Raw genomic sequence first — 12,051 nt, forward strand, 5'->3', positions numbered from 1 at the left:
CAGGTTGCCGCGTGAGCAATATTGCAGTGCTAGCAGTGTGGGGCTTGCTTAAGTGTGTCTTTAAGGAGCCTTTCTTCATTTCAACTCTGAACATGTTAGCATCTCTTAGATTTTCTCAGTTCACAATATAAATCTTACCCCAAAATGACTTCATTGCACATGATTTAACATTAGAAATGGCCTGTGGGAAATTTTACATTAAATGAATGTAGCCACCACCCGCAGCAGTAGTGTGCCATGAATTTCTAAGGAGAGACATAGGGGCAGTCCAGCAATGGTCTATTTGGTTTGTGCTATTTCTGACAGCCACTCCACTGCTACATCAATATGTGCCATGCTTTTCTCCTGTTTCTGCACCACATCTTGTCCATGCTGGTTCATTCCTGACGTGCACTGATCTCGGTGACTTTGTTTCCCTCTGACATCTCGACTTCTGTCTGGCCATCGCTTTCCCATTTGGAAATTTCAGACATGTCTGGTTTGCTCTTCTAATGACTAAGATCAGCTCAGATTTCCATTGTCTTTATCTATCCCCTCTTGAGTCTGGCAAAAGATGCAATTGCTGCCTGTTACTCCTTGAGAAGGACTGGTTAAGAAGGTGGCTGGCTGGCTACCTCGCCTTCACTTCTTCTGATCTCTGGCAACACCTGTAGGTGTTGACATTATCAGAGGGGAGAAGCAGGCAAATGGAAAACCAGGAACCGCTAAGAATAGCTGTAGTACAATGTGGAAGGGGCGTGATCACTTTCCTTGTGGTGAGCTCTCTGTCAGAGTTCAAAGCAGGGCAATCCTGAGAGCTAGACCATTCCAGCTGCCTCAGTGGCTCTTGTAACACTGTCTGGACTATAGGAGTGGGTGTGATGTCAGTAAGTTTGTCTCCTAATTTTAAGTCCATCTTGACAAATCCAGTGTATGGGGAAGGTTTAAGAATAAAAAATAAATTTAAAAAAATTACTTTAGATTTTAAGTATAAACATCCTTCTTATTCTAGTAAAAATTACTTGAGAATCCATTCATTATCTTATTTGGACAGGTAACACGTAGTAAACAGATTCAATAGAGAGTATATTTAGTTTGGTTTGTTCGTAATGTGCTATTTATTACTCTAGATACATGTATAAAATATGTTAACAGCTTACAAGCTGGGCTGTGGCCACTAAAAACACCAAAGGTCTCCTCTCGGTCATGTTATTGGGTGTATGTGCACAGTTTTGCAGTATGCTCTGTCAGACTCCTTGTTTGACAGACCACAAAGGAGGAGAGTAGATTTGAGAAGTGAAAGTCTTCACCAGAAGAGTCATCAATATACCTCATGCTCTGTGGCTTACTCTCACTAACATACTATTTGTGGAAACATCTTAAAATGCCTTAGACTCCAATCGTATGGATCTGAGTTAGTTTAAACATTAATGCCTTCTCATTCTAGATGTATTTCAGAGACCTCCCTGCTACTCAGATCCATTAAATAGATGCATCTATGAGAAGTCTCACCAGAAATTGTGGTTGTTGCTTATAGTGCTGGCTTGTAGTACTCTTTCTGTGCATATATCAAATCAGCCCTTGCACGTGGCGCATTCTGTCACCCTGAACTATGAGCCTCTTGGGCCACAAATTCTTCATACATGTGAGTTTGTGCTGCAGTCAGTATGGTGGGACCTTAATCCTTCTGCTTTTGAGTACTATTGCTATAGAAATGTTTAACAATAATGTGGGTACTGGAAAATTAATGGGAATCTAGTTCAAGGCATGGGACGGGTGGAAGCGTGACTCCTCAGGAATTGGCTCCATTGTAAAATCTGGTATTGTTCTAAATTAGTGAAAGAGTTCAGATTTTAAGATTTATTTTAAAATGGGAATCTCTTATTGTTTTTTATTTATTCTTTATAAAATACTAATCTTATTGGAATTTCTTTCAACTATTTGAGTCAGAATACTGATCATTTACCATTTCCTTCAGCAGCCCACCTCTCAGGCACAGGCAGTTACAATACAGCTTTGGGACACTTAGATTAACATTTGTCTGTTATAAGCCTAGTTAAAATGTTTACTATATGTTCAAAAAATGTATAAAATCTGGGAGTAATAGGAGGATCTTTTTCCATCCTCTCTTACCACAGGAACAAACAAACACAAATTGTACAGTTTTTCCACTTCAACTCTTATTGAATATGAGTCATTAAAGTGTAACAGCAAGTCTGAGTCATAGCTAAATTTGTGAAAGAACATTTTCCAATTAAGAAAGCTAAAGCTTGCTGCTGCCACCTGTGCGTATGTAAACTAACTGAATTTAGGAACCAGTGGTATACAGAAATGAAAAATGGTAACTGGATGCTGTGTGTGGAATATTGCAATGAAGTTGAAGAGAGACAATACTATTATGCTTAAACTACAGTAAGAAAAAGCAAGTAGAAGAACCTGGGACAGATCCAGCAATTCTGAGCCCTGAACCAGGCCAGTCTGTTCAACCCTGGGCATCACTATGCATTTTCTCCTAGTTTTGAGATGTCTCAAATCCATTCCTTCACAGATTCTTCTTGGATTTGTTGTATGAGAAGACATTTGGTTTGTCAGTCATCTTCAAATCTCTAAGCTGATTGAGTCCTAGCATCCTGTGTTTAAGTCTTATCACATACTGGATATCTGTCATTTTAAATTTTCATTGACCAAGTAGGCTCCAGCCATGTCCTTTCTCTGCCCTTTGCCATGCACTTCCTGAGCAGTTCCCCCTGTCAAATGTAATCACATGGGGCAGTGTAAAAGGCACACAGATCCCAGACTATGTAAGCATAGATACAAATTCATACCTACTTTTGACAGCAATCCACACAAATCCCCTAAAAGCCTGTATCTGCATTTTCTTCAGTCACAGGCCAGAATCCTCTAGAGACTGACTTTAGATTGAATTTTCAAATTTATCTTCCTGCACAACTTGTTTTTTAAATTCCCTATTTCAAAAGACCATGGACACAACTGCAGACACACAGAGGGAGAATATCTTATGGATCCCTTAAATGATGAAATATCTTCTTTCTGAGGTCACAGTCCAGCGTAAAAAACAAATAGGTGGGTTTTAGTTTGAGTGCTCAAGGAGTAACTTGTTTTCTTGGAAGCAATGTATTCATGAATTGTGAAACAGTGGAATCTGTCACATAGGTGGTGGTAAGGCAACTGCATGACTGAAGTTAAAAGCTCTTCCTTAGCTGAGCAAGATGTTTAAGAAACTCAGAAAGGAGGCAGAAGGGATATATTATTAGGTGTTAAAAATGAGAACTAGAACTCCAGTTTTCTATTAGCTTTGCTACTGACTTGCTATCATGTATTACAAATCAGTTTTTTGAGGTAGTTCACTGTAGACGAGATGTTTACCTTGATGTTAGAAAATGATTCAGAAGCTTATTAAATGTCACAGTAATTATCATGCCTAGGAAGACAAATCACTGGCCCAGGTAGAAAGGGATGTCCTTGTACCCCTTGGTTCTGTAGCTTGCTGCTTTTTCCAGCTAATAATGAGAGGCTGTGCCAGAGCCTGACTGGTACCCCAATCATTTGGCCAACGCTCTGCCTTCTAAAGGAGGGCTGGAGTAATCCCAGGCCAAACATCCATCTGCCTCTTATCAGGCACGCTGATGTCCTACAGCTTCTCAATCACAATCCCTCCATTACTAAATCAATAAGACCCTCACTTCCCCATCAATGCACTTAAAAATTGCCTTGCAGTCCTGATAATCCTGCCATTAGAGCCTGCAAATGGTAGTCTGGATGACATCCCACTGATCTAGTAAGTTACTAGATAAATGTAGATGTTTGACCTGGAAGATAAATGTCATTTAGATGGAAGCACATTGACAATCAGTGATACCACTCTGGGCATCTTCACTGAAAATCCTGATGAAGTCCTTGAGTTTCTAGATTCAGAACTTCTCCGAAGTGATTGATAGGTTGGAATGAGTTGGCTTGCCCCTATGTGCTAATAAGTCTGCCTGTTAGGGACTGAGACTACTAACTCATCTGATCTTTGTTACCCCTTTACTATCAGCTAAAATACCAACTATTAGTTTACATATATGTGCATACTCACAATTGTGTGTGGAGACATGGCATGGGCATGTTTGTCTGGGAAGTGAGAGGAGAGAAAATGTCAAGACTGTTCTGTGTGGCACTGCAGGAGGAAACTTGTGAATACAGATACAGGTGGTCTTTACACATGCCCAGGCAAGGTAGCTGAACATATTTAGTAATTTACCTAAGGCAGAAATTTGCACTATGGGATTTAAGTTGTAGAACAAATAAAAAGCCACATTTCCAAATGAAAGTCTCTTCCAGCTTTTTTCATTAAAAAGGAAAAGGTCAATGAACCTGAATAACAAGATGAAAAAGCTATCATTTTACTTAGGTGATGGTTGGCTAGAATTAGTAACTGTTTGTACAGATCTTTTCAGACATGTCTAACACAGTTCAGGAGGTCTATAGTCAGGCTGGAGCCAGCTTGCTTTAATTCCATAGTGCTGATAATTCTTCTAGAATTACATGAAGCTTCATGAGAAGACAAATTATATTTTTTCATTTCAATTCATCCACAGGTCTAAAATACACATATAACTTTACAAACATGGTTTTTAATTTCACTTCTATGCTTCAGGCAATCATTATGCCCATTTTGTGGATGGATAAAAGCAAGAATCAGGTTAACAGAAGATCAGCAGCATAGGTCTACAGTGATTCAAGGAGTTGTGCCTAGCTCTAGAACATGCATTACACCCTAAATACAAACCTTCTTTCCTTCTCAGTATCTAATCGATAACAACTACTAGACAGCGATTTTTGAGGAAGGGTACTGTATCTTAAGAAGTTTAATATTGTAATAATTTTAACTTCTTTTTTTCTGTGATATTACTCAAAAATTTTGTTTATACTGAGCGGAATATTTTGTCTTGGTAAATTGCATTGTCAGATGTCATGTTATGACTGTGTTTATGGGATTCAGTGCATCTCCGTAAAGTGCTTATAAATCACAACTTCAGTAATCTCTGGTTTGGACTGCATAAGCACATGCCAGTGTTGTGGTTCTGTACATTAACTGGTTATGATCGCAATAAAATCAATTATAAAAAATGCCGGTTTGGAAGCCAACACTGTAAAGCAATTTTAACATTGGCAAGCTCCTATACCCTCCTGTTTCCACCTACAGTAACTCAAGTATAGTCATTGTCATGAAAGGTCACATCTATATTCATAACTAAAAATTTCTCAAATAAATTAGTGCTGAACATAAAGCATACACCAAGCTCACTGACAGATTATTATAGGGCTGTTTTAGCTAGAAGATAGATATCTTAATTTGGGCTATAGCACTTTAGCTGTGAACAGAGTTACAGAAGCAACATCAGATACAACTTCTTTCCCTCATAGGCATAAATAACCCACGTGTCTTCATTTATCTGTATGAAAAAAATGTTGACTGGAATAACATCTCGGCATCACCTTTAACAGCAAGGATGTGAAAAAAAGTCTGTGTAGCATTATATAAAGCTGGATTACAGACTTCAAGACAAATTCACTCCAAAGGCCTCCTCACCAATTCATAAAATGAATTTCAGTTTCACTAGCGTTATAAATATCAAACTTTTCTGCAGAGGCTAATCTTCCATGCCTTTTCTTGTGTCAAGCTCAAGAAAAACCTTCACAACTCTGTCAGGCATAAAAGACTAGAAAATAGGACAGACCCGTATCTAGTGTAAACAGACATAGGTTTATGGGGCCAGTTGATGGCGCTGCACAGAATTGCATTGCCCAAAACCAGGGTTATCAACAGGTGTGCTACAAATAAAACAGGTGTCTGGTATGAGAGAGTTTTTATTACAATACTAAAGGTGCTCCCTTTTCTGACTTTTTTTAAATCTGAGGCATTCTAGACTATTGTAAGTCTATCATATAGTTTAAATGTAAATCATATATTTAGAACTAAAATTATCCAGATTCTATAATTACCTTTGGTCAAAGACTAATAAACAAAATGTACTTCTGCCTCCACAAATGTGATTAGAAGCTTGTTCTTCAATTCTTTTGTTCTACTACTCTTTGTAGTCCAAGTGATAAACCTGAAAAGGACAAGAGGTGTTAGAGACCAAGCAAGCAAACGTCTTTCAGTGTTCAGGAGAAATTGTATTTTGATTAGTTATATTTGCGAGATGGCTAAACTTAAGTGTGGCCCTCCTTTTGCCTGTGAAGTCCATAGCTTTTGGCTGAACTTTAAAATAGTGCTTGAATGAAATACTCAGCTGTTGTTTGGTGGTTTCATTTAAACGTGCATTTTTTCACAGATATATTGATACTTTTTTCAATGACAGTAAGTTTTTTTGAACATCTTTTCACCATTTTTTTGTGGAATTGTATTCATTTTGATAAAGTTTTATGTTTGGATTTTGAGCTTAAACCTCAAGTTGAAAGTGAAACCCAAAAACAGATGCGATGAAGCAAGGCTTAGTATGATGGAGGAAATTACTCTGTCAACTGGCCCAGATCAGTTTTTCATAGCTTTTCTTAATTGCTTGCTGTTACTTAAGGAGCCAGGTGGAATATACCCCACAGAAAATGAATCCTATGCTTACAAATGTAAGTCAGGGCTCAGAGTCTTTTGATTTTATGGAAGTTGGAAAGTGCTAGCAACATAATAACCTGAGTAAAAAAAATAATGGAAGATAAAAACACATTTCTGATTAACATCCTTTCAAAATAAGCAAGTGAAGTGATTCGTGCCATTTGCAAGGGACTTTTCTTTTCAGCATCAAATAGACCTTCTGTTTCAATTAAAATATTAGTTCATCTAAATCTTATTCACGTTTTTTAGATCTTCCGCCACCACCCGACCCGCCCCCCGGTCAGGGTTTAAGGCAACAAATAGTCCCCGGCCAGCGCGGAGGCTCAGCAGAGAGAAAAGGAAGCTCTCTTGAGAGGCAGCATGCACCGAACGTAGATGAAACAAAGAGCTCCCTGGACCGGCAAGCTAGAACGTCACTAGAGTGGCAGCGGCAAACCCAAGAGTGGATAAGCTCTACAGAACGCCAAGAGGATTTCAGGAAAGCCCAACACAAACAAGCCTTCGGATCAGGTGTGTGTGCGCTGCACCAGCCGAGGCAATGCAGATGGCTTCTTGACACTTTCCAGCTGAGGATTTCTGTATCTGGCAGGAGTCTAGGATCATCTCACACCCCTCTGTGCCGGCACTGCTGAGGCTGGAAAATAAGAAAAAGCAGAGTATAATGAGAGCTTGTGATCCAAGTACTTTCCCTCCTGCAACAATAAAATCTCATTAGCACCTAGCTCAGTGCATTCTTTACAGTGTTTCGACAATTATTAAGGTTGTCAAGCATAGGGGTGGAAAAACAGGAGCAATTTCAAACTGAGAGGAAAGGAAAAAAAATGTAGAGTATTTTCTGTAAGATGTATGTATTTATAGATATACGACCACATTTTCTAGTTCTTTCAACCTGCTTCTAAATTGGCAGCAGTTGTTTTTGCATGTCCGCAAGAAGGCTGATCCTTCAGAGTTACTGACATTGTATTTATAATACTGTCTTCTCCTTATTCAAGAATATGACAAAATAACATTCTCCTCTTAGGCCTAGCAAGATGACAATGCAGGTTTGCACCTTTGTACAGGACCTGCTCGATGCCAATGCTGACTTTGTCTTTTAAATGGATTTCAGGTCTGTAAAAATGTGTGCAGCTGAGCTGGAGTTGTAGTTCTACATTGACAGATTGCTTCTCGCAGCCCTACCTCAAGTAAATGCTGCTGTTTCAGATCCCCTTACTAGGCTATTTTCTTTAACCCATTAATCATATATTATCTCATTGCTGATGAGAGTGATACAAGAGGATAATTAAGACAATTAAAAAATGGATTATACTATATGTGGAGCTTTTTGTAGGGCTATGCTGTTTCTTCAAGTATGCATGTAGCTCCCACAGTGACTACTCATATAATCTATCCTTTTCTTCATTTTGTTCTACTATTAATGCTCCTTGTTAACCTAGAACTTTGATAGAAATTATATTCTAAAAAAATAGTAGTATGCAGGCAAACCTGTCATGGGAGCAGGATTTCCTGAATAAAATCCTCGTAGGAAATATTGCTGCCCTTATTTAAAATGTAAATATTTTAAATACAATCAATATTTTAAAATATAATAGTAATGGTACGTTAAATTCCATAATTTTTCAACTGCATAAACAAGTGGCTGGTTGTTCATGTTGTGAAATGATGATGTGAATTCGCAGTTTAAAAATAGTGTGTGAAATTTGTGCTTCTTGGTGAAAAGGCAATTTTAATTACAATGTACACGGTGTACAAACACATAGGCAATAGCCTAAATATACTTTATGCATCTCATTTCTTTGTAATTTATTATTGAAGATGCCTCTCTGACCTGATTAGCAAAAACTCTCTTCCTTTTCTCTGCTTCATAAGTATAGAAATAGAAGTTGTCAGTTATTCTATGATACAGAGAGTACACAGCAGTGAAGTTCCTGTACCGCAGGACTTGCATTTTTCTGTCTTTAAATAAAAACAACTTCATCCTGATGCTTCCAGTGCCCTACCGAAGCATTGACTTTAGGACTGGAGTGATTACAGGTAGCTTATTTTTGTCCAGAGCAATCGTGCATCTTTTGTGCGTGACAGAGGCTTACTCTAGGAGTTACTATGGTTTTACCTTGGTAGGAGGAGTTCAGAAAAATTGTATACAAGGTGGACCAGAGCTTCATAGCTGGCTGTCTGTCTTCTCATCGCGGTTTCTTGCTCTACAGCTTTCTTGCTCTGTGTTCTTCTCTCTAGGAGATTTAAAAAAGATTAGTCCCATATGTGATGCTTTTTTTTATTACTAAATTTTGGGTTTTCAAATAGTATGAATTGTACTTCTTCCCTTTTCCTTTACTAATCTTGTCTATCTTAGATTTGATAAATTTCCAAACGGAGTTATTATTAGCTATCAGATTCCAGATAGAAACTATTTTGCAGTTTAGGGGGCTTCATTCAGATATTGCCAATCTGTAAGTGGAACACTGAAAGCAAGACCTTTGGTTTGAAGTTGCATAGAATAAAAATACCTGATGCTAGGGACTCTTTTTACTGGTTGCTTTCAGTGTAATCAAGATCACTGAGTTCCTGCCAATGGCTTCATTGTGGAACTGCAGTTACAGCATGTCAAATATAACATTCTCAGCTGCCCTTCTAAAGAAAGTAGTGCTAGATCAAATCACAATTGTTTTGATAAAATTAAAAGCCTTTTGAATATCCTATGGGATGTAGAAACATCATTACACACATATATCCTGATTTCACAGAGGCTAGAATTATGTATTGAAATTAAATTCTCAATCTTTCAAAGAGAAAGGCTTCGACAAAGCCTTCCCATATTATTTGCAGGCTTGGGGCATGGGGCACTTTTTTAAGTGTTTAATAAATGTAAGCCTATTCTAAGGACTTGATAAAACTGCCTTTCATGTGCTACAATTTTGTGGAAAAGTTAGCCTTTATTATATGTCACAATTGCTTATTTTATGGATTGCATTTATTTCTGAGGGCACAACAGATAATTTAACACAACATATGCTCTATAATGATAATGCACTTTATATTTATTCATGGTCATTTTTTCTCAATATTTCATTGAACCCAAAGGAGGCCTTATTCTGAGTCCACAAACTAAAGAAACAAATCACTTGATCATATATGTCATTTTCAAACTCTTTTGCAATGCTAGTGACTTTTCTTTCCATCCCTTAAAAATGTATCCAGCTTTCTGCTAAACTGATTTATGCTGCTTGCTTTATTGCTGCCTTAATGCAAGCTGCTCCATGTTTTAGCGAGCCTTTGGAAACCAGGTTTGCATCTGATTCTATTGTTAGAGTTTGACATATAAAGAACAGGTAACATAATTTAGGAGGCTGTGGCTGTTAAACACCATTTTACTATGTCTTTTAAGCATTTCTTTATGTTTAAGCAAGTACAGCATACGGTCGTATCACAGAAAAATTATAATGTCCTCATGTCCTGCAACAAAAATATTCTGGTCCCTTGGGCAGGGCCAGAGGGAGATACTTGGGCAGAGAAAGAAGGCAGCTGCCTACTCTCTTCTGCAACAGATTTACCTTGCAAAGAGGTTCTGTTCAATAGCAGATCACGTGAGAGATTCCTGTGTTCTACTCAGTTGTGGCAGTAGGCACAAAGAATGAAAACTTGAGTTTCTTCCTCAAATTTGTTCCAATTAACACTTCCCTAAGTTACTTGTGCTATTGATGCGGCCTTGGCAAAGGCTTCAAGATTGTGAATAAAAGCATTTTCATCTCCTCTTTATTTCCAACCATCTCCACCTACTTTCCTGCTATGTTTCTCCCTTCTGTCAATGAAAACATGTTTATCCTCATCAAATTGTTTAAAATTGAAGGCAATTGGAAAAGCAAAATAAAAAAAACCCCTCTCAGTCCAGGTTCATTTTGAAAATTGTAAGATTCAAGCAAGAGATATTCCACTGATTTCAGAAGGGGCAATTCCCGTGTTTCCTGTTAAGCATATATAACCACATTCTTTCATGAATCAAAATGTATTTTTGCAAGATCTTCAGCTTCTGAGACAGCAAAAGTGGATCATACACAGCGAAGAAATAAAATAGTGCTTCTATTTCAGTGTTAAATCAATGCTGCTGTTTTACTACTTAGGTTAGGATTATTACAACAATATGTCCTGGAAACTCTAATCAGATGTGATGTCTTTGTTTTACTTCATGCTATATGAAGAAATACAGTTATTAATTCTGCTCTTGCAAGCAGTGCATTATTGCAGGTCTTCATGGAGGAAGAGACCAAGTGAGCAAAAGTAAGCCTTTTGTTCATAATAGAACACGAAACAAGCTGCAGGAAGATTTACTTACCCCAAATATTACAACTACTAGTATTACGTATAATATAATATTTTTTAATGTAATTCACAACCAGTTTAAAAAATCTTCAATCTGCTTTGAATCGTTAGAAATTACTGACTGCTGGAAGCTAATTAAATTAGCTGATATTGTGGTTCTTTATTTAAATTGATTGAGGTAATGTAACCATAATTTAAACTAAAGAAAAAGGAAAAACACATTCATGAAGGCTTGAAGCGAAAATCTAATCATAGCTGCATCGTTTTGGAAATTGTGCATCTATTTTTATTAAATATCTATGATTCATGATCTATTACTTCATAATAAATCTAGACTTTTTATAATTGATACGAACTAACTTATGAGTTTATGTGAAAGCAAGATTAAATTCATGCTGTTTTCTTTGTCTCTGGAATACAATACTGAGTTGTGTATTTCCTTAGGTAAAACTGCCATGCTGTAAAGCAGTATCAAAACCAGATATTTGAAGGCAGGAATTAATATGATGTCCATTATATATAATCCTATTTATAGGAATTTATTTGGTATTTGTTTTCTTTTGTTTTGCTTTTCTAGAGGAGGCACTCGTACCATATAGTAAACCCAACTTCCCATCCCCTGGCGGCCACAGCTCTTCAGGAACAGCTTCTTCTAAAGGATCAACCGGACCTAGAAAAGGTGAAGTCTTGCGAGGAGGTCACCAACGCAATGCCAGTGACCTTCTCGATTTAGGCTATGTGGGATCAAACAGTCAAGGACAGTTTACTGGTGAATTATGTAAGTTTATCTTTAGCTACAGTTCAAACTCTCAAATAGAAAAAAAAAAAGAGAAAAATTATAAATCTGTTGTGAAGGGAGGAAGAAGTTTTGTGTGATAAACAGATTAAATTTTACCCCGATTTTTTTGCCTTCTGAGGTGTTTTGCCTGTGATGACAAACAGATGGAGGTCTTCTTTTTCAACTGTGTAGCCCAGTTTTTCAGTGTTATATCCCAAACCTTTCCTTATCTTCCCAGGCCAAGAGAATTATTTTCCAAGCAATTTTCCTATTATCACCCAACATCTGTTAAACCTTGTATAGCCATGTTAATGGTGTGTATGTGATGGTAGTACTACATGCCAAAAGGTTTGACTCT

The 12,051-nt window shown here is 37.5% G+C and overlaps 1 protein-coding gene across 21 annotated transcripts in view; it reads left to right on the forward strand.

Moving 5' to 3' along the window:
* ROBO2 (roundabout guidance receptor 2) overlaps positions 1-12,051 on the forward strand; it is a 928,484-nt gene that overhangs the window by 899,879 nt on the left and 16,554 nt on the right. For 12 of the 21 annotated variants that reach the window (XM_054069965.1, XM_054069947.1, XM_054069999.1 and 9 more), the window contains 2 exons: positions 6,848-7,108; positions 11,493-11,693. In XM_054069965.1, the coding sequence (XP_053925940.1) occupies positions 6,848-7,108; positions 11,493-11,693 (462 nt within the window). The remainder of the gene's footprint in view (positions 1-6,847; positions 7,109-11,492; positions 11,694-12,051) is intronic. The other 9 variants (XM_054070040.1, XM_054070068.1, XM_054070075.1 and 6 more) reach the window with 3 other exon arrangements.

Source organism: Cuculus canorus, chromosome 1 (genome assembly GCF_017976375.1).
Source record: "Cuculus canorus isolate bCucCan1 chromosome 1, bCucCan1.pri, whole genome shotgun sequence".
In the NCBI taxonomy this organism is placed as follows: domain Eukaryota; kingdom Metazoa; phylum Chordata; class Aves; order Cuculiformes; family Cuculidae; genus Cuculus; species Cuculus canorus.